The sequence below is a fragment of the Juglans regia genome, chromosome 12 (genome assembly GCF_001411555.2).
Source record: "Juglans regia cultivar Chandler chromosome 12, Walnut 2.0, whole genome shotgun sequence".
In the NCBI taxonomy this organism is placed as follows: domain Eukaryota; kingdom Viridiplantae; phylum Streptophyta; class Magnoliopsida; order Fagales; family Juglandaceae; genus Juglans; species Juglans regia.
In genome coordinates, this window is record NC_049912.1 from 24,017,336 (window position 1) to 24,041,507 (window position 24,172).

Genomic DNA, 24,172 nt, shown 5'->3' on the forward strand with positions numbered 1-24,172 from the left:
GTGTGACCTAGCCCAGTAGCCCAACCCGTGCGCCAAGCAGGGCCCAGCCCGTGCCGTGTGACCCCCCCCCACTTACTCCACGACCGTTTTCGTTGAAGGCTAGGGCTCCTTCTTCTTCTCCTCTGCGCCGCACACCCTTCTTCTCCTCTTTCTTCCTTCTTCTTCTTCTACCTTATGATTTCTTCTCCTAGCAAGCTGCCGAATCACTTTTTCTTCTTCCTACGGGCAGCACGCAGCTGCTACCGATGTCACCTTGAGCCGCCACCTCCACCTTGCGTCTTCACTCGGTGTCGATCGGTGGAGGCTTCGAATAGTTGTTGTCATGCGTTCCACTCCACGCGGCCACCACCTCCTTCCGCAAGCTCCTCGGTGGCGTTGTGCATGGCTTCCGTGTGGACTGCCCTTGCCGTCGCGCCACGCATTTGCGCGAGATCACTTCCATTCCTCCACGGCTTGTTGCCATTTTTGTGCCTCTTCACCGTGCGACACGGTGAAGAGGCCCAAATTTTAGGGGATTCCGATTCGAGATTTATACCCCTCTCTCAAAGCTTTTCTTCTTCTTGTAATTTGAATGTTTTATGTGACTTTTGTGGTGAGTCTGAGAGTTGTGAGAATTTTTATTGTGCTTGGTTTTGTTCTAGATTGAGGGAAAATCATTTGGGTTGTTGCCGTGTAGTGAAACCCATTTTTGGGCATTGTTTTGCCGTGTGCCGCTGTGGTGCCGCCGCTTTATACAACTGTTCTTTTCGCTTGATCTTTCAGATTATTTCCATTCGTCGTGTGTATGTAATTTTCTCTTTTATTAATATTGTATGTAATTTTTCAATTTTATAAATAAACTGTTGAAATTATATTTTGTAAACTGTTATCTTTGTTATAAATATTGATTGTGTTGGAATTGTTGGAAATTAGGCCTTGGGCCGGATTGGAGGATGGGATTACGCATGTAGTTGTGAAACCGTATTTCGGCGTTTATTGAAAATTTGTAAATGAATTATTTAAATGCGTATTTCAAATAAACTGTTGAAAAGCATATTTATCGTCTTTATTAAATTATGTGGTGATGTCACGATGTCTATTGGAAATTGATACTGTTGTGTGGGAGCGTGTGTACCACGACCCCAAGCCGAGATGGGGCATTATCTCGGTGGAGCTCCTCTGGTCACTCGGGAACGTAACAGACTGACGTGACATCCCCTGAGTTGTCGCAGGGCGACGACGGGAACGGACGAGACGGTAACGCTCTCGTACCGATTCCGTGACCTTTGGCTGGCGAGATTAGAGGATGCTAGGCCATGTACGCGCTGAGCGCGGAATTGGGCATCACTCATTACGAAGTTTCATGCACGGACGTTACCCATGATGTGATGAAGAGAGCCAGGTCGTGTGGACGGTCCATAGGGGAGACCGTGGCACATGCTTAATAAAATAATGGTTATGATTGGATCAAAATAGGATTTTGGCGTGAGTGGTTTAAAAAAGATATTTTGGAAAAAAGAACATGTGCTGTTGTTTTATGTGGATTATGTCCGTATGGGGACGCGTGATTTTTATATATCTCTTGGATGTTATTTTAGTTAATTATTTGCTGAGATGTCATAATCTCATTGTGGTGTTTTACCCTACGGTTCCGTTTTATGGTGCCGTAGAGTCTGACACAGAGCCCGGGTTTGAACTTGAGGGGCCGACTCTGCCAGAAGTATAAGTTGCTGATTTGTTGTTCTGCGTTTTGGGATTTGTTTCCCCTATGTTATTTTCTGTATTTAATTTATCTGTCAGATGACTGTATAATTCTTGTAAAGTTATTTTACTGTTTTTGAACAAATTCTTGTACTGAATAAAGAATGACTTTTTATTTCTCCGCTACGAATATTATTTTGTACACTTATTGTGTGTTGTACACACTCTGAGTACTGGTCGATGGGGTGCGTGATCTGTGTGGTCATCATTCCGGTGTCACGAACTCTACTAAAATAACACGTGGGGGTCGAGGGCGCCACAATAAATATCATTTTTCTAATTAATTTATAAGTTCATAAAGACATTTTTGTTGTTTGATTATTGACGTTGAATAAAAATTTTCCTTCACGTGATGTAAGAGAATTCAGAGGAAGAAATGTCATTGCACTTCGTGGGTTATTCATTATTGTCGTCGTCGTCGTCGTGGTGGTGATAAAATTGTCCATTCGATATCAGGCCCACTTTTTGTACTTGTCCAGTAGAACTAGAGCATGCAAAAACTTGTGGATGATCCAGAACACAAAAAATAAAGACCTCAAGAAACAGGTGAAAAATATCGAAATCAGACATGGGGACGATATATAGGTATTAAATTCTAGAATAATGCTAGTTTATTCATTTAATTTGTTCTCTTATTTTGATATTTTATTTATTTATTATTTATTTAATAGTTAAAGAAGTGATTATTATTGTATTAATATGTTTTTATATTTTTTAAAAATATTTAAAAATAATAAAAAAATTAAATAAAGAGTAAGATCAAACAGAGCGGTCTACTCACGCGGCAGAGTAGCACCGCTCTAAATTCTATCCCCCACAGACCAAAAAACAAAAGAACAGTCCTAGTCGTCCTCCGCATGAAGGACACACAAGCAGTTTTACGTTAGACTTTTCTGGTTTTGTCCAAAAATAGCAGCTGTCGTGGAATCACGGCAAGCTCGACGTTTAGTGAAACGATGCCCGACCATCTGTGATGGATCGAGCTCGATCACGACACGTGGGGAGAGTAATCCAAACGAGTACGTTCTGCAGTATCTCATGGTCCAGCGCCTCCTAGTTACAAGTTCATGTTTTGAAATAATTCAGTTATATGGCGGATACACTTTTCATATCAATGACACGATGACATGATTTAATTTATAATATAATATAAATTTAAAATTTCAAGTCTTACACATTATCAAGAAATATTTTATTTTATCTCATCTCTTTATTATATTTTTTTTTAAATTTTTGCATAAAATATAATAAACAATTTAATTTTTCTAAATCTTAAAACAATAATATTATTAAAAAATATATATTTTAATAATATTTGATTTAATTTTCAACTTCATTTCAACTCACTTTCAAATCGCACCTAAATTATACCATCACATCAATACTCTGGATGGCGCATTCTTTACACCATTATGTAAACGTGCGTAAAAGAATTCTACAAAGAGATCCAACACTAATGTGGCAAGTGTGCCATGTCTTCCTTTTCTTTTTTTTTTCCTCTCTTTCTCCCCCTCCCATTTTTTTCTATCTTTCTCCTCTTTCTCCCTGTGCCCACCATGGGGTTGAGGACCACTTTAGGGTGGGCAGAAGACGTCGACGGTCCAAGTGGCACTGTTGGCGGGGACATGGAGCTCACGACAGTGCTGTGAGCTTGTCGTGCACTGTATGCATGGTCGACGGTTGCGCGTCAATTGGCCAGGGTGGTCAAGAACCATCCTTGAGCCGACAGAAGTTTCAAAAGGTCCAAGTAGAGATCGCCGGAAGGGACATAGAGCTCACGGCAGTGTCGTGAGCTTGCCGAACAAGTGGGTGCAAGTTTCGTGCACTGTTTGTGTGGTCGAAAGCCGTCGTCTGCTGGCTGGGGTGGTAGGGAACCACCCGGGGGGCAGACAATGCCAGCGAGCCACTAGGTGGTTGCCTAGTGGGAAAGGGAGAGAAGGGGAGAGGAGAGAAAGAGACATAAAGGAAAAAAATAAAAATAAAAATAAAGGGAGACGTGGCATACTACCATATTAATGTGTGAGATCCCTTTGTGAGATTCATTTATGTCTCTAGTAGCCATCTTATCAAAATAACTGAGTTCATAACAAAAATAGTTGAGTTGTTTTGGCATAGCTACAACTTTAAGGAGACGTTTGGATTCAAAGATGACTTGAGATGAGCTGATATGAGTTGAGATGAATTATGAATAGTAATGAGATGAGTTGTGAATAGTAGTGAGATTTGAGTTAAAGTTGCTGAATAATAATAAATAGTAGTGAGATGAGTTGAGATGAGCTGAGATGACTTACGAATCCAAACGTTTCCTAAATTAATCAATGCGAAATTATTCTCAATGGCTCAGTTTAAAAAGTGATCAATTTGATGGAACTAGAGAACCGAGGTTAGAAATCTCTTTATCTGCAAAAATTGTTCATTTTTTCACTATATAATATGCTTTAGTGCATTATCAGAAGAACTTTTTATAAGTAGAGAGACATATAAGCAATATCATGTTGACACTATAGATCAACTATGGGGTATACATATGAGGTTTATGATCTCTCTCTTAGAATTTTGTAAATAGCAGTGAAGTGGTAGTAAAACGATATTTTGAGTTAAGATATTTTATTAGATTTTGGAAAAGTTAGGAGAGAGAAAATTGAATAAAAATATTATAAAGTTACAAAAATTAATTGAATATTATTTTTATTTTGAAATTTGAAAAAATTATACTGTTTTTTGAATTTTATTTGGAAGTTTGGAAAAATTGTAGTAGGTTTTGTATTTGGATAATGATTAGGTAATGATTAGATGAAAATATTGAAAATTGAAAAGTGTTTTGTATTTGAGTGATATTTGATAAAGAAACTATCATAAGCTTTGAGAATATCTAAGTGTCAAAATAAATCCTTAATGTGATATGTTAGATATACTTTATAGGGTTTGGATTTGATAAGCGATATCAAGTTACACGATAAATTAAAATTATAAATCTATTTATATATATATAAATATTTATAGATTTAGCAATTCTCGATAGAAAATTGTAAAAGAATCCATTCTCGACGATAAGAGCAACCTACCCAATACACATAAATATTGCATGTTTTTACCGTAAAAGGTATATAAAAATTTAATTTTTTATTATTGAATCTCACTTTTTTATAAAGGATATGTACAAAATTGATCAATTTAAAATTTATGCCTACCGTTACTCTTGAAGTACTTAACCTACTAGTGTAAATCGGTTGGTCCGGTACGGGGGTGATGGATCGAAATTTTCAGTTTATCATTTTCCTTGGACTAGACCGGACCGAACATCCATAGGGACCGGATTGGTAGCCTGGTTGGTCCGGCCTAACTTTTTTTTCAATCAAACTAATAAAAAAATTATTTAAATTACTAAATTAAAATTAAGTGAATTATTAATATGTATTATGTAACTAACTCATTAAAAAAATATTTTATATGGTCAATGACAATAAATTAGATAAAAATTATATCATTAACTTATATAATTACTATATAAAAATAAGATATTAAATTATTAAAAATATTTTTAAAATATATATAGGAGTTTGGTTCGGTCCAGTCCGATCCAAAATTTATAGACCATGGGATTGGACTGAATTTTCTATATCCATAATTTATAGGATCGAGAATGATTTGTCTGGAGTTCGATCCGGTCCGATCCAGATTGAATGGTTCCGTCCGATCAATGTTTTCAGTCCAGGAAGAACTCCTTGCACCCCCGAACTTACCTAACTGAGTTTCGTATCTTTTAACTTTTCACGAGTGTCACTCGATGCAAGGTCGGTTTACTAATGACATTTGACATATGGCAAGGAAAATAAACTACATATAGATCAGTGTTTGCCTTTAGACCCGTCCTGTATGGTCATCATGTTCTAGGACAGTCCAAGCCAATCATGTTTTATTGTTACTATTTTTGTATACCTTTCCACCTTTCATTTTCTCTGTTCAAGCTCAAAAGTCTGGGTATTACAGCAGCAATGGCATATGATGCAATAATTTGAAGTGGTGCTAGTGCAACATAAAATTGTGCCGCAAATAGATTTTAGTGTTCGAGCACTTTCACCGCTAGATGCTCGAGAGTAATCCATCTCAAAAAGTTTTTAACAACGACACAAAAAGTGTTGCAAAAACTGAGTACATTACGGCATTCTATATCGCTTTAAATAGTCTCAAATGTTGTTGTAAATAAAGACCAACTATGATTATTTATTGCTGGCAGAATGTCAATTATAATTTTGATATGTGGTTGCAAATTCTCATTTGCTACGATTATGCTGCAGCGAATGCTCACCTTGCGACCACAAATTAAGAATGGTAGCCAATGTGGTCCAACAACTTATTTGCAGTGATTCTTGTTGCCGCAAATAAGTGGTTGTGACCAAAAAAAGAAATTATTTCCGACGATTCTAGATTGCCGGAAATAGTATGTTACAAAAAAAAAAAAAAAATTAGTATTGAAAAAAAATACATATCTTACACTATATTACAATCCATAAAGCATTTACACAATGTGTTTGCTCAATATTCTAAGCAGTTATATTATATTACAATTCATAAATTAGCTATTACATTATATTCTAAGCAACTTTAGACTTCTCAAGGCTAGCATAAGTATGTATACATGGCAAAAAGCTAGTAACTAACAAAAAATATGTTGGAAGATGCCATGGTGAAAGATGCCAGAGCCACTCCACATACAATTGACATGAGGGAAGAAGCTACCCAAATAATGGGCCTCTGTTTTGACAGGATGATCAAAACTCAAAATTACAAATGAATATATTGGTCAAATACCATCAAAAACTATCTGTACTAGTCCATGTATCATAAGAACAAGGACTTAGACATGTTTCGCAGAAGCAGAGGAAACAAATGTGGCATACAACTTCTATCTTCTACTTCAGTCAGATTTAACCTCCTTAGGGTATGTGAAGCATGGTGAGAACTTGATCCCATAATCCCTTGCAATCACCCACCATCTTTCATGCCAATGAATATACTACATTCTCCTTTCATGTATTCTTATAATTAAATAAAAATAATGATATTAAATGGGAATGAAATACCACTTTCACAACCATGCCATCAAGTTGAGAAAGTGATATCCTATGTAAAAGGATTACATTATGAAATCCAATCTTAACAAACTGCTCATTTAAATTCAAATGCATATATATGTTAAAACAAACTACACAAGAAATATATCTAGTAAAATTCATCCAATCTATGTTTTTGGCATGCATAAGTGATGTTCATAATATATGTTAGAACAAAAAATGTCTGGCCATAGATACTTCTCATATAATTAAATTAAATGTAACTTTGTCATTTATAAATTGAATATATGTAATTGCTAAAATATACTATATATCATTTAGCAAATTCTCTAAATTTGTTGCAACCAACCAAATGAGTTAAGCTGCAAAAAATAAAGGACCAACACAGCTTCTTTGATAACAACCTACAAGGACACACCAACCCATATATTTACTCTTCTATCCCGTAGATTCAACCAACCACTAGAGCTTTACACCTAAATGTAAATTACCTTCCTAACTAAATGTTGGTGCATATGCTTCTGTCTACACATAGCACATCAACCTAATCTAATTGATTATTACAAGACCATATACCAATGTCAACAACAATAAGCAACCCAATATATTGATGTTGCAATTAAAAACTATCATTAATCATTTTAATTCGTCTATCAAATAATATTAAAATAGATACATGTTTGGAGCAGCTATAAGTAGCTTATATGCTACTAGGTCTCTTCGATGAAGCCGGAATCAGCCAACTCTTGTCCCCTAACTTCTTCAGCTGTGTGAATTTGAAGACCATTTTTCCACCTGAAATTCACAAAAATGTTAATATGTTCCACCCCCCAGTATGTCATTTTCAAAAAAATCTTGACAGGTGATTGCAATCTACTTATTTCTCCCAAGCAAGAAAGTATATGTACCAAACCACAATATTAATGTATATTAAATAAATGTAATCACATATATCATAGTGAAAAAACTGCCCCTAATAGAATATATGCCTTGTACTGCAGTGAAAGTGCCTACTCCAGAATATCCGCACCATGTAGGTTAAACAAAATGCTCATAATATGTTAATGTATATACTAATATAACATTAGACTAAAATGTTGAGCCATCACTTTAAAATGATTTAATATAACAAACAAACGATTTTTAAATTTAAAGAATTGAACTTATGACATGTTAAAATAATATTGCCTTGAAGTCCTTACTACCCCACCTATTGCATAATATTTTCCGCACCCCTTCATCCACTAGATCAGTGCCTTTTGCTAAAGCCATTTTATAACTTTCATAGCCGGTGTAGATCTTGTGTAGGTTGAAGCCTTCTACGTAGTTGGTCCATCACCGTCTTGCAATGATTTAACTTTTCCCATTACAGTATAAAGTTAGCCTAAATTCAGACAATTATAATATGTCAATATATGCATGGATTAGAATCATTAATAATAAATGCAAATCCATCAAATCCTCTTAACTAGGTGTTTCTATTGTATTACTTCCGGTTTACATGGACTTCACCAATTATATTATGATCATTACAATTTTTAACTTATCAGAAGGCAACAAAAAAAAAAGCACTTATTGTTAGAAATTTTAATTTATATATAGAGTATGGACATTTGAAGGAAATGTTTCTACAAGTGGTGATGTGTATAGTTATGGTAGTTTGTTAATGGAAACTATCACAAGTAGAAGTGGTGGCATATGATATGTTTATAGGAGAAATGAGCTTTTACAAACAAAGATGATTAAATTGATGAGCACCTGTAACATGATAATGAATTCAACAAATAGAAATCTCAATCACAGTCTTGAAAGCAATTAATTTTCGCATTGATATTTATGTAGTTGCTATATCACAAAGTCTACGACTTATCCGAGTTTAAATGCTCCACCAAAGGATGATGAATGTATATGGATGCCATTGTAATTAGTCCATGTCATTGTAATAAATCAAAGATTGCATGGGTAATCTTTAAAAGAATTGAAAGGTTTAATTTGCTTTTGTAGAAAATAAATATTTTGGCTATATATAAAGACAAAAGTGCAAGCAAACAGTTTAACATATTCTCAAACTACCCAATCTTTTAAGAGAAATTAAGCAAGAATCTTGTTTATAAGGTTGTTACCATTCTGATATGATATTTCACATAATCTATTACATGCACTTCGTGTTTGCTAATAATATATACACAACCAAATATCAATTTTTCATTAGTAATTATAGTATGAGAAATACTATTCATGAGTCATTTAACCATTTTTCTTTAACATTCCATGATGTCTAATTAAGTGATTGAAAGATAAGTGAAAAATAAGAAATTATTTTTAAATCATTTGATCCTATTTCAACAGTACACAACACGATCCAAACACAAGAATGCAATTTACAAACACGGCACATGCTCATTATAGCACGAACCAAACACAAGAATGTAATTTACAAACACAGCATATGCTCATCACAACATGAACCAAACACAGCAAACCCAAAGGACAACATGTAAGCGAATGATAACAGGGGTAGGTAGATTTCATTGAGAAAAAGGGTGACCTAGGACAAAGGAAATTAGTTTGCATCTAAAATACTCAATACAAATATTGTCGAGAAAAAATCGATTGAAGAGTGAATCCTTTTACGAGCAGTGGCACTAATTGTTTCTAAGATGAACAAAAAAAGGCTAGGGTTAAGCCATTATAGAGAGAGAGGAGATCAATTTATTATCGGTGACGGTGAGACAACGAAGCATGGGCGCCTCTGTTTCGGAGAATCACAAAAAAGCTAGGGTGAAGCCATTACACACACACACACACAGAGAGAGAGAGAGAGAGAGAGAGAGAGAGAGAGAGAGAAGTTTATAATTACCAGCGACAGCAAGATCGCGAGACAGCGAGTGGTGAGTGACGTGAATGAGAAGGGTCGGCAGCAAGGCGACGAGGGCAGGAGAAAGGGGTTTACGAAATAGGGCTGGAGGGAAAAAGTTGCAATCCGCTTTATATATATATGTTAATTATTATGTTTGTTGCGGCGAAAAAATTGCTGCAACAACAAAACTTTTAAGATGTTTTTGCGTCTAGTAAAAGTCACTGCAATAAACATAGATTTGGTTGTAACATAGTTTTAGCGGCGACATATATTACATCGACTTAAAGTTTGACGGAATAAGTAACATATTGCGGTATGGATATGGTCGACGTAAAAAATCGCCCAAATCACACAATTGCGTCCAAAATTGATTTCGCCGGAGAAGAAACCGCCGCAAATAACCGAATTTTGTTGCGTTGCCTAAACATCACCGTAGTAAGCACAAAACCCACCTTAAAAAAAATTTGGCTATCAAATATTAAGTGGCGTCTCCATTTTCGCCTCAAAAGTGCATCTATAGCATCATTATATTGCTCACCGTAAGAAAATGGACTCCACATACTTTTTGCATCTAACGCATACAACGTGGGAAAAAATTCAATCGCAAAAACTATGTTATGTTGTAGTGGATGTTCAGGGAATAAGTTTAGATTAGAATTTTGTGAATAATAATAAAATAATTTTTTAATTGTAGTAAGATAGTTTGAGTTAGATATTTTTTGGATTTTAGAAAATGAGAGAAAAAAATTGAATAAAAAATATAATAAAATTAAAATATTGTTAGAGTATGATTTTTATGTTAGGATTTGAAAAAGTTAATGAATTGTTTTTTATTTGAAAATTTGAAAAAGTTGTGATGATTAGTTTGAAGAAATTGTAATAATTAGTTTGAAAATATTTATATTTGAGTGATGTTTGAGAAGAAAATGAGATAAGATGGGATCCCTTTGTGAGATTCTTTTATGCCTCTAGCAGCTCTCTAGTGGGAAAGGGAGGGAGGGAGGGAGAGAGAGAGAGAGAGAGAGAGAGAGAGAGAGAGAGAGGCATGGCACATGTGTACCACATCAATGTGTGGAATCCTTTTGTGAGATTCCTTTATGCCTCTAGCAGCCTCTTATCAAAATAATTGAGTTTATAACAAAAATAGTTTAGTTGTTTTGGCGTAGCTACAACTTTAAATTAATCAATGCAAAATTATTCTCAATGGCTCAGTTTAAAAAGTGATCAGTTTGATGGAGTTAAAGAATCGAGGTTAGAAATCCCTTTTATTTGCACAAATTGTTCATTTTTTCTCTATATAATAAGCTTTAGCGCATTATCATAAGCATTTTTTATAAGTAGAGAGACATACAAGCAATATAATGTTGACACTATAGATCTACTATCGGGTATACATATGAGGTTTATGATCTCTCTCTTAGAATTTTGTAAATAGCAGTGAAGTGGTTTGTGAGTAGTAGTAAAATGATATTTTGAGTTAAGATGTTTTATTGGATTTTGAAAAAGTTAAGAGAGAGAAAATTGAATATAAATATTATAAAATTACAAAAATTATTTGAATATTATTTTTAATACTATTTTTATTTTGAAATTTGAAATTTTTGTATTTTTTTTTTTTACATTTTGTTTTGAAGTTTGAAAAAATTGTACTAAGTTTTGTGTTTGGATAATGATTAGGTAATAATTAAATGAAAAATATTGAAAATTTAAAATTTAAAAGTGTTTTGTGTTTGGGTGATGTTTGATAAGAAAACTTTGAGAAGTTTTGAGAATATCTAAGTGTCCAAACAAGTCCTTAATGTGATACGTTAGATATACTTTACATGGTTTGGATTTGATAAGCGATATCAAGTTACATGATCAATTAAAATTATAAATCTATTTATATATATATATATATATATATATATTAGATTTAGCATTTCTTGATTGAAAATTGTAAGAGAATTCATTCTCGACCATAGAGCAAGCTACCCACTACACATCAATATTGCATGTTTTCTACCATAAAATGTAAATAAAAATTTATTTTTTTATTATTGAATCTCACTTTTTATAAATTAAGTAGATGTACAAAATTTATCAATTTAAAATTTATGCCTAGCGTTATTCTTGAAGCACTTAACCTAAGGATGTAAATCTGTTGGTCCGGTCTGGTCCAGTCCAGGGGTTGATGGATTTAAATCGGTCCATCATTTTTTCCGGACTGGACCGGTAGCCCGGTCGGTCCATTTGGTCTGGTCCAATTATTTGTTATTTTTCAAATAAATAAATAAATAAATAATTATTTAAATTACTAAATTAATATTAAGTGAATTATTAATGTGTATTATGTAACTAACTCATTAAAAAATATTTTATATGGTTAATGATAATAAATTGAATGAAAATTACATCATTAACATATATAATTACTATATAAAAATAATATATTAAATTATTAAAAATATTTTTAAAATATATATAGGAGTTCGGTCTGGTCTAGTCCAATCCAAAATTTATAGACCCCGGGATTGGACCAAATTTTCTCGATCCATAGTTTATGGGATCGAGATCGACCGGTCTGAAGTTTGGTCCAGTTCTATCTAGACTGAATAGTTCGATCCGATTAGTTTTTCCGATTCGGTTTCTTACGTACACACCCTAACTTAATTAACCTACGTGAGTTTGTATCTTTTAACTTTTTGTTGTGAGTACTTTTTGCCAAGGAAAAAACTTTTCGCGAGTGTCACTCGATGCAAGGGCGGTTTGCTAATGACTTTTGACATATGGCATGGAAAATAAACTACATATAGATCAATGTTGCCTTTAGACCCTACCTGTCTGGTCATCATGTTCTAGGACAGTCCAAGCCAATCACGTTTTATTGTTACTATTTTTTCGTACCTTTCCGGCTTTCTTTTTCTCTTATATTCAGACTCAAAATTCTGAGGGGGATGATCATTTCTGATACTCGAGCAACATTGTCCAAATATGAAGCATGTCTAGTTTGACGGATACACCGTGAAGATAATTCCATAGGTCGTGATCTACGGAAAGCTGCTTTATACGTTTCTGAGTGTATTGTAGAAATGGAGGAAACTCCAATACTTTCTCAATTCATGTAGTAGAACATGGTATCAATTGAATGATGGAGATTACAGCAGCAATGGCATTATATATGATGCAATAATTTTAAGTGGTACTAGTGTGACCGAGAGTCCTACCAAATTTCTATATTGAGTGCAAATTTCTGTTTTTCAGTTTTTTTTGTTCAAATATTTTTTAGGCTCATGTAAACATTTAAGAAAAATCACAAATTTATTTAAAAATATTTTTTTTAACAATTATGGCTCATGATTAGTATTTTTCATTTTTACCCAACCAAACACTATTCATACATGACGATATATTATGATATTACACGAGGAAAAAGATCAGTACATAACCATTGGGAAAAATGATTAGTGAAAGGAAAAAAACCAAATAAATTAGGGGATGTTTAGGGAATGAGTTTAGATGAGAATTTGGTGAATAGTAGTAAGATGATTTTTGAATAATAGTGAGATAGTTTAAGTTAAGTATTTTTTGATTAATTTTGAAAAATAGAGAGAAAAAGTTAGATAAAAAATATAATACAATTAAAATATTGTTAGAGTATGATTTTTATGTTTGAATTTGAAAAAATTGAATTGTTTGAAAGTTTGAAAAAATTATAATAATTAGTTTGAAGAAATTGTAATGATTAGTTTGAAAATGTTTATCATGTTTAAGTGATGTTTGAGAAGGAAATGAGATGTAATGAGATGAGATGAGATGAGATGGAATGAGATGGGATGAGATGAAATTTGACCTCGTTTGTTTTTACAGATGAGATGAGATGAGTTGAGATAAAAGTTGAATAAAATATTGTTAAAATATATTTTTTTTAATATTATTTTTGTTTTAAAATTTAAAAATGTTGAATTGTTTATTTTATTTTGTGTAGAAATTTGAAAAAATTGTAATAATTAGATGAGATAAGATGTGATCATGAAATGAGATGAAAATTAAGTTTTGTAAAAATGAACAAGTCCAATTATTAATAAGGAGATCATGAAGCATTAATAATATAATTTCACTATATTTTTCTAGTACCGTACTGTGAATTAGTACTTTTTATACTCTAAGGGTTTGAATTTGCCGTGAACTATGATAAACACAAAAAGCTTGTAATATAAATTTTTATATTGCTTACAATAAACTCCGATTATATATGCTCAATCTATATACACCACACATCACAAATGTTTTATTTTTATTTTTTATTTTATTTCTATTAAACTAACTGAATTCTTCTACTCATCATCCCTACGTTACTACATATTTACTAAAGAAAATAAAATAAAATAAAAAATTAAGTGTGACAGACAAACATTGCCCGACAGGCGGCAAAGATGAAATATTCATCCTGGTCAACGCGCAAAATATGGAGGAGTAATATCATCATGTTACACGTACGTGCGTAATTTACTCAAATCGAACGTACAAATTAGCTAGGTTCCAAAATGGCCTGGGGACCATCGACGACGTTTTGAGGTTCTACGTACGTACGTTTTATGGTATAAACTCGTTTGATGCACGCCACAGCAAATCATCATGCATAGACATGATTTTTCCTATCTAGGCTGCATGCTGCAATATGCATGCAATACACATGTAAAATGATTGAAAAGGTCAAACTTGTAATTCCAATATTAATATTTGAGTAATTCTACGTACAATCGTGAAGTGCATAACTGTCGCGTAGTCACTTTGAAAAAGAGTGGGGTCCACTATTAAAAAATTAATTTTTTTTATGTAGGTCCCATGTTTTATTCATTTTTTTCAAAATGATTACGCGAAGGTTACGCAATCACGGTTATAAGAATATTTTCTCTTAATATATATCATGATCATCAAGAGAAAAGCTAGCTTAATCATGCGACGACAAATTGTAATATTCTAATTGTATGCATGCAAGAAGAATCCGAACAAAATTTGAACAAAAAGCGTATTTAGTGGAAACATATCATATATATCGTGTAATGCCTTAAAAGAACCGAATTTTAATTTTATAATTTACACATTTTAGTCGATCGAAGAATCAAATTTTTTCACAGCCTTCAAGAACCTTCGTAGAAAGACACTCATATAAATATATATATATATATATATATATATATATTTTCCTTCCTATGCAGAAAAATCGACATAGTCAACCCACGTTCTGGAGGACTCAGTACGTTAATTCAATCAGATCGGCCTACTATATTTAATTTTATAAATATAGTCACATACCTGATCAATTTGAAAACAATATAAGTAAATATTACCTGCTAGCTAGCTATATACTAAGAGAAAAAAGAAAAAGAAAAAAGAAAAAAAGAGCTAGCTAGCATAGCATGGACGAGCCTCGCAAAGGAAAGGAGGACACGCGAGAGAAGGAAGATCAGAAGGGTAGTACTAGGGAAGAAGTGCGGTATCGGGGCGTCCGAAGGAGGCCATGGGGAAAGTTTGCAGCTGAGATTCGAGACTCATCACGGCATGGCGCTCGTATGTGGCTTGGGACATTCAATACAGCAGAAGATGCGGCCAGGGCATACGATCGTGCTGCATTTAACCTAAGGGGTCACCTTGCAACTCTCAACTTCCCTCACGAGTATTATCCTCAAGTCGCAGGCTCTCCTCCAAAATTTTCATCACTTCCATCGTCTAGTTTTTCTCCGTTAGCTCCTAGTGGGAGTTCTGACAGGGGAAGTACTACTACTTCATCTAATTCCGGTCAAGAAAGGCAAGTATTCGAGTTCGAGTACTTGGATGACAAGGTCTTGGAGGACCTTCTTGAATCAGAAGAGGAGAAGAGGAAACGAAAGCAAGGCTGAGTAAAGGATAATAAGGTTTGAGCTGGCCATTTCTCCGTTTCTTTTTTTCCCCCGGCAGTGCCAGCTTCCTGAATCAGGAATTTGAATGGCTGTTAGTTTCTCGTATACACGATGTTCTTGAGTTTTAATTGAAAAGAAGAAAAAGTTTATGGTAATAAGTTATTATTATTCTTTTTTCTTTTTTTGTTGCTGAATATGCTTATTATAATTATAAGTTTAGTCTTGTGAAAAAAGTGATAAGTATTCATTCATGTATGTCAGTTATTGTAAGGGATTTTATGATTCTAGCTAGCATAAGAAGGATTAAACTTCTCAAAGGAGGTCGCATAATGCATTCTCGCATGGCCGATTGGATTTAGCACAGAAAGATCATTACTAATATTTGTTATCATCTTTTCATTATTTCTTTTTCTCCCATTAAATGGTTGGCACATAAATATAAATAACAATTAATTTTTCAGTAAACTGTAATAGAAGTTCATGTCACAAAGGGACCAAATATTCGGTTTTAATTAACCTAATCATGAGAAGAGATAAATTTAATTATTTATATTATATTTTTAATATTCCGCTCTATGTATAGGCTAGACTTCTTCTCAGTAAATGAGTTTAACATGTAAAATATTTAATTAAATAGACTAAAGTGTAGAGTACTTAAGATTTAAACTCAGGACCTGATCTGCTCTACCATGTGAAATCAATACTTGTCCCAAAAGTTTAAATTTATGAGAATAAAATATATCTAATTATATATTTATATTATATTATTAACACTTTTATGTGGTGAATAAACGTATAAAGTGGAATGTGGCAACACCAACAAGCTACATTGAAGCGATGATACAAAGATTAGAACGCATGAACGCATCTCATAACCATTAATATTTAACAATCTATTTTATATCATTCACAATATAATTATTAAGACATTGCGGAATATGAACCCGCAATACGTATTTTTACCTTATCATAGAAAGCGCGTGATATTATTACAAATATATTTGTAATTAATTAGGAATCAATTTTAATAATCCGACATGATATATATAAATAAATATTCATGATCCTCTACTAAAGTGAGATCAGAAGTACTAGCTATTACATTATTTATATTCTAAGACTATATATCTAGTAATTAAAGCATTTGATATTGCTAGCTAGCTCTTGTTGTTCAAGGGAATAAAATTGTCGTCCTAAGATCCGCAAGAATAAAGGTTAAAGAATCTCAAATGCTAATGCCAGATCGATTGATCGATAGTACTGAAAACTCGAAAAGAAAGAGGATTCGTGGAAATAGATATGGGATCATCAAAAGTATTGTCTTCTCTTTAATTGCTTTCTGTATCTTCTTTCCCATTAACTGTGCTAACCATTATCAACAGCCATCAGATAGATACACAAGAAGATCTTCAAAGGATGGAATAATGCGACAAAATCTTCAATCCGTATATAGGAAGTAAATAAATAAACTCCATCAATAATTAAAAGTAGAAAAATCTATAAACTAGTAAATTGATACTAATTATTAACTAGTCCAGGGCTACCAATATTGCGGCTCGATCATGAAAAATCACAAAAACTTTTACGACAATATTATACATAGGGGTGAATTCGGTCTGATCCGGTCGGTTCATTGGGGAGTTTTTGGGGCTGTATTGAACCTCCTTGGTCAAAGATTTTTCCACCATGAACCGGACTGAACTCCTATATTGATCAGAACCATTCGGTCTAATCGGTCCATCAGTCCGTTCAGTCCAACCCAATACCAAATGGTGAGTTATCTAATGACTTTAATTAGATGTAGATATTAATAATTAGTTAATGGTGATAGGTTAGTTAATTGATAACATATTAATAATTGCACATTTAATATTTTATATTGTTAATGGTAATAGGTTAAATGAAAATTACATAATTAATTATACAATTATTATATAAAATAATATATATAATATTTTAAAATATGTATATTATAATTGGTCGGTTCGAAAAGGGGTGGAAAAACCCCACTCAGGACTGAACCGAGAACCAAAAAATTTTGTAAAGGGAAGACCAAAACTGACCGGTCTTCCCATCGGTTCTGTCCGGGTCGGCTTTTCCAGTCTAGACCGAATTGGACCGGAAAAGCCGACCCAGACTGAAATCCTTACCGGCCTAATTATACGAGGTTATACACGAGAGAATATTTTGACATTTTTTTGTGAACCTTTAACAAAATGTTTTGCGGCAAATATTAATTCCATATTTTGGTGGACACCGACCATCCTGTCAATGTATACTTGATTGCGTTGCTTCTCCATAATGGAACATGTTGCAAATTGTATTAATGAAGGATGGATGGTTTTAACCCAAATAGACTGGGTAGTTCACTCCAAAAAAAAAAAAAAGGCTTTGGGCCGAGTGGGAGAATGGGCTCAAAATGGGTCCGTCAAAGTGCAGGTTAGGGTTTTGAGGCTTTTTTTTTTTTTTTTTCTTCTTCTTTACCACAATTGTACTTTACCTAACACACCATTGTGCATATATCATGTCTTATTAATGGGATTTTTTTATTATATTTTTCATAATATGTGCTTATAACTGTGATGCTTTCCTCGAATTAAGTCAAGATTATGCTTGTTATGTGATGATCGAATTATTTATCGTTCGCAAATAGGATCTTGATCTCGTACGTGCACGACTCAATGCCTCCCATAATTTTATTTTATTTTATTTTTTAAATTATTGAGTGACAGAGAATTATTGAATGGTGCGTAGGATCTGGTTTAATAGACGAGATGGAATTGTATGTCATAGAAATTCCTTCCCTCCATTCTACAATGCATTTTCCTGATCATTTACAACTTCACATGAGAGCTGTTTGTCCATTAGTAAGATAAGAGAACATTGTCTGCCTGTGGTTTAGGTTGTAACCGATAACTGAGATTTCAGAACAAGTCAGCCCATCCAACAAGCACGAGACAACGTTCGGTTGATGTTTTTTGCTCTTTGTTTCTAAGCAATTATTTTAGGGACATCGGCCCCATTTAAACCTCAAACCATGGATCCAGTGGTTCCTAAAGACTATGGGTGGTGTCTGTCATTCAGCCAGAGCCGTTGGCGACAACGTTCGGTCGGGTTTGCTACAGCCTACAGTTATATGCCTAAGCGTCCTAGTGAAATCCTCATTAGAGAAAACGAACAAAAACCCCGAAATAGAAAGAAGACAGATTTAAAGCTTCAAACTTGAAGAACCATTAATGACAACAAACCAACGACTTACCTCTCTGTTTCAATTTTATCTAGATATACATTGTTTCAACAAAGGGCAGTACGGTCAGTTAGGAAGCACCCCTCTCTTGAAAGAGAATTCACTAGTTTTCTCCCTCTCGATTCCTTTGTCGTATCATTGGTTTGAAAATGGAAGGAAAAGAAAAGGATGAAATTTGCCACTACTGGAAAAGAAAAACATCATGCACCCAGCTAGCTCTTCATTTCATTTCTTGTTCTTTTTCTCTTCGGATTCAAGAAGCTCCTCCATCACCTTGTCGTCCAAGTACTCAAACTCAAAAACATGCTGTCCATGCCCACTACTTCCAGTTCTCTCTTCCGCATTCCCAGTACGCCTCGAGGAAGAAGGCGAAGACGAAGAAGCAGAAGCACCACCACTCCCTAAAGCGTACTCGTTTGGAAAGTTCAGAATGGCTAAAGAACCCCTCATGGCATAAGCGGCTCGATCATAAGCTCTAGCAGCCTCCTCTGCAGTGTTAAAAGTCCCAAGCCACACGCGCGCCCCATGCCTATTGGAGTCCCGAATCTCTGCCGCAAACTTGCCCCACGGCCTCCTCCGCACGCCGCGGTATTTGACATGATCGCCGCCTTCCTTGGCACCACCTCTTTGAGGGTCCTCATCCATGTTTGCATGGCTAACTTAGTGTTCAGGAGTTGGGGTTTTATATGGGTGGAAAAGGGCACCTGGTTTTGGTAGACTAGGGGGGGCTCTCAGATTTAGCCAAGTGGAAGAAACAGTAAACCAGGATTGCTCAGCTCGCACGTGTTCAAGAGAAACTTCCATAAACACCACAGTTTGAGTCCAATGTATCTGGAATTCTTGATGGTCAAGTGATGGCTTTTTGAACTTAAAAAGTCTTCTTTCTAGTAATTGTACGTATTCTTTCATCTTTGTGTTGAACTTTTCTGAGCCTTTTTATTCTTATGCCACCGATAAAAGGACAAATAATTTATTTGCACAAATAACTAGGGCGGGGGATGAAAAGGTATGTGGTTTTTGTGTTATTCTCCTTATATATGCAGTTAATGTCACACGTGCAAACTTTACATCTTTCTTAATTGTATCAAATGTGGTTGTGACACTCTTAACTATTATTTGTTTGATTAATGTTTTTATGTTATGTTAATTGTATTTTATTAGTCATGATTTAGGTACTGGTCCTAGATGTACCATTTATGATATTAAACTAAAGGGTTCATGAGTGCCAGAAAGAAAGAAAACACAGAGAAAGAAAAGTAATTATATATAATAATTAATTGTGTGGATTCCATAATCCAGAAGCAGAACTTGATTCGTATTGTTGAAAGCATCAGAATAATCTTCTGATGTTATGAAAGTGATGATGAGCAAGCTGGGAACAAACCCCTTGGCCAGCTTTATATGTACAAGGAAAAGCATCTTATAGCACTCAAACTTACTATTCGAGGTTTTACTTGTCATCAAGGATTAATTTTCTAGGTATTATTTATATAGTGCTTTTCATATATAGGAGGAGCACCAAGTGTATATATATATATATATATATATATATATATATATATATATACACACACACATATGATGCTCCCAATGTGCCTAGCTATACTCAAATGGAATAAATAGGCTTCAACAGACTGGCTTATCGGCTGGTCATAAATTCATTGAGATCGACAGAATTAGATTATATACTCGCAACAAACGTAGAAACAGCATGTTTCAAGAGTACTAGCTAGGCTTTATATTGGAGATCAAGTCGAGCTAGCAATAATTAAATGACTATTTATACACTTCATTGTCGATTTTTTTATGAAAAATGCGGAACATATAAATTAAAGATGTGTGCATCCAATTTCTAAACTAGAGAATAAAATAAAATAATAAAAATAATTTAGAAAGAGAGATCAACTCGGTATTAAGGTATGTTATTATGAACATTTTCTTTATAGTAGATTTTCCTGTCTCCAAATCTTAACATCATGTGCTAGGCTTCTTGATATTCTACTCCCATGATACAACAATGTCAATTTCCCGTTAATCTCATTTTCAATATACACAAAAAAAGATTTGCGAATCTGATATAAAATAGTTAAAGCCCAAAGAAAGAAAAACAAAATGAATGATGAAGTACTGTTTCTATAAATTTATAGAGAATTTGGAATGGGTAAATTTATGAGTGAGATTCCTTATTTATAGAGAAAGAAATGACACTTGTGAAAAGTTACAACTTCTCAACTCCTAATAAACACGTTCAAAAGATTTCTAATTCACTAAAAACACAACCCGTTGTTTGGTGGCCAAATCGTTAAGGCTCTTATCCTCAAGTGACATACAATAGTTCAAGTCAACATATATATAGCATATCTTCATTTGAAATTTTGACCACCAAACTAACACATTGACCATGACAATAGTTAGCATTATTTTTTACTTAACAGTAAAACATTTTAATTGTCCTAAATTTAAAATAAATAAATTTTGTCATTCTTAATAATTACGCTCTCAAAAAACGTGGAATGATAATTATATGAGTAATGTTAATCTTTATAATAGATCATGTCATTCGTAGTTATAGTTAAAATATGACATGAAACATAATAAATGTAATGAAATGACAATTAATGAAGATCTTCTTTTTACTTAATATAATGATTATATTCACCTTAAAGATCGGAACATAATCTAGGCGGCCATGAAAAAGAAGAGACCGGCAGAAAAAGATTCAAAGATTTGATAATATCAAAAGTGACGAAGTCGATGATCTAGCTAGTTCGATCGTCAATTTTTCAGGCCTCACATGCCCTTTTTTTTTTGGAAGGACCTCACATGCCTTTATTCCTGGGTTATAAAAAATTGTACATCGATATTCTCACCTATACTTAGTTATGATTACGAGGGTAAAGACTTAACCGAATTAGTATCCAACAGTTTTAAGGTTTTTAGATTAATGGTTGGTCTCTAATAATTGGTATCAAAGCAAGAACCACGTCACGAGTTCAAGTCACAAAGAAGACGACCTATAAGCTGGATTAAAATACCTTAGTATTATGTATGAGCATGGTGTTAAGTCATTCAATACTGATAGATGAGTAAAGCTGTCAAAAGAAAAATGGCTACCACCGAGTCAATGTCTATAGAGTGAGCTGCCGTAGACGTCTGATTTGGAAGCGTGATGGAATGTTATGATCTTGAAAATAAAGGCTTAACTAAATTAGTATCAAAACAGTTTTAAAACTTTTAAATTAATGACTTAGTCTTTAACAGTTCTGTTATGGTTTATATAGGCTTCAGTACTGAACCCTTTTTGCATCTCTCTGTTTTTGCTAATTTTTCTGTCTTATTTCCTTTTAATAGTAAGAAAAGCATTAGTTTGCGAGAGCCAACTGCCAAAAAGAAACGCGCGGTGAGTAGAGTCAACCTCGAACAATTGGCATTCAGAAAGTACAGCAAATTTACATAATTTCGTCTCAATGCTTGTGAGAAAGGAAGGAGGAAAGCCGACAATAGCTTTGTGCCAAATAAGAATGGGTTCAATGTTTGCTTTGGGCTCTCGTATCAGTCCAATGATTTCAATTGGGGTGGCCTTTCAAACGGAGGTGCAAGTATTTGACCCTAACTTCCAGTAGTCTTATATCACACATTTAAAAAGATAAAAAAATAAAAATTCACATCAACCAGTGTGTAGTGTAAGACTGCTCTCTTAGGCTTTATGTGACGGCTCCGTTTGGATGATGAGATGAGATGATTTGTGAAAAGCAGTAAGAGTTAAAACCAACACCTTCAGCGCGGCTTTTGGGCAATTGACGCCGATCGACGAGAGAAAATATGGAGGAGCAACCGGCCGTAACCGGTCGATAGAGAGGAGAAAATCAGCCATATCTACTCCGACGGTTCTCTGGCAGTTCACGTCAGTTTCTAAGTTTGAGCTAACGGCGATGGTGGTTTGAGATAGTAGAGAGAGAGAGTTGCAGAGAAGAGAGAGAGAGAGAGGATGAGAGAAACTGGAAATCAATTGGGGAAGAAGAACAGAGGTTGAAGATGATATAATATCAAAACGAGACCGTTTGATTTAAAATAAACGGCGCCATTCCACTTATTATTATTTTTCTTTATACGTTAAGGCTAAAACGATACCATTTGGTTTAATACCAAACGATGTTATTTCAGTTGTGTTTAAAACACAATTACAGGCATAAACGACGCCGTTTCACTTAAACTTAAGTGAAATGGCGTTGTTTCATATATAAGACTGAAACATAATATATCATTGGCCGGTTCGGCGGTTTGACAGTGGTTCAAACCGGGATCGGTTCGGTTTGAGCAAATAACTACAGCACGCCGGTCAGTTCTCCACCGGTTCCTAACGCGGCCAGTCGATTCGCATTGGTTTCGTCAGTTTCTGTTTAGTTCTAAATAGTAGTGAGATTTGTGAGTTAAAATTTATGAATAATAATAAATAGTAATGAGATGAGAAACAAATTGACAAAGACCTAACATACATTAATTACTACAACCTGCCCAATTAAACAATTCCATCATTTCCGGTGTTTGTATTTATTTATTTCTCGTGTGTTCCATGGCCCTCATAATGGCATTGGCATATACATCAACATCTGTACGTACCCAAATTAATAATGCGTATTAAAAAGAAGTTGCAGTACGCCAACCAAATCCAGTACACCACGAAAGACACCAAATCTTTGCATATTTAAAGATGGTAACATTCTGCAAATAAATAAACAAAAAGGGAGGGAGGTGGGGGCTCTCAGCTTTTGGATCCTTTAAAACGTTCGTTTCGGGGGTAATGCGATGTGAACGAAAACCTCAAAGGCTCAAAGCCCAAAGGCGTAGAGAAATCGAGAGAAAATAAAGGCAAGCGAAGTGTGTATGACGGATCACTCAACGCTTGACTGCAGAGGAATGTCTAAATAATAATTCTTCTTATTAGTTATTATTTACACATCTACATCTTATAAAAAAATAATAAAAAAATTATTAAGTATAGAATATAAAAATGAATAATGACTGATACATAACAAAATTTAAAAAAATATATATTTGTCAATTTTTTGTTTCTAAAATGTTTTTTGCGAAAAAAAAACAGGGGAGCGTCTGGTGCTGTTTTTTCTTACCTAAATGACTTGTCTTTCTGCAAAATTGTCAACACGCAAGTGTGGTTAGTGTCGGCTCCGCTTTTGTTGTGATTTTCTCGTTGGATTGTGCTGACTTTTTCTGTGACTCATTTCATTTCAGCCCTTCGCTTTGTCCAAAATGTTTCTTTTTTAAAAAAAAAATTATAAATTGATATAACTTGATTTAATAAATTTAAAAATTAATTTTTTATAAAATATATTTATAAATCACTTTAATT

General features: G+C 34.1%; 2 protein-coding genes across 2 annotated transcripts; one reads left to right on the forward strand and one right to left on the reverse strand.

Moving 5' to 3' along the window:
- The first annotated feature begins 15,077 nt into the window (after window positions 1–15,077).
- LOC108986149 (ethylene-responsive transcription factor ERF098-like) lies at window positions 15,078–15,557 on the forward strand. Its single transcript, XM_018958672.1, has one exon. The coding sequence runs from the start codon at window positions 15,078–15,080 to the stop codon at window positions 15,555–15,557; it is 480 nt and encodes a 159-aa protein (XP_018814217.1).
- Window positions 15,558–18,811: 3,254 nt separating this feature from the next.
- On the reverse strand, window positions 18,812–19,449 carry LOC108986161 (ethylene-responsive transcription factor ERF096-like). The gene has a single exon (XM_018958684.2). The coding sequence runs from the start codon at window positions 19,447–19,449 to the stop codon at window positions 19,030–19,032; it is 420 nt and encodes a 139-aa protein (XP_018814229.1). The 3' UTR covers window positions 18,812–19,029.
- Window positions 19,450–24,172: the final 4,723 nt, after the last annotated feature.

What these genes read in the sequence shown, in the direction of transcription:
- LOC108986161 (XM_018958684.2), bottom strand. Translation starts at nt 19,449, where the DNA reads ATGGATGAGGACCCTCAAAGAGGTGGTGCCAAGGAAGGCGGCGATCAT.
- LOC108986149 (XM_018958672.1), top strand. Translation starts at nt 15,078, where the DNA reads ATGGACGAGCCTCGCAAAGGAAAGGAGGACACGCGAGAGAAGGAAGAT.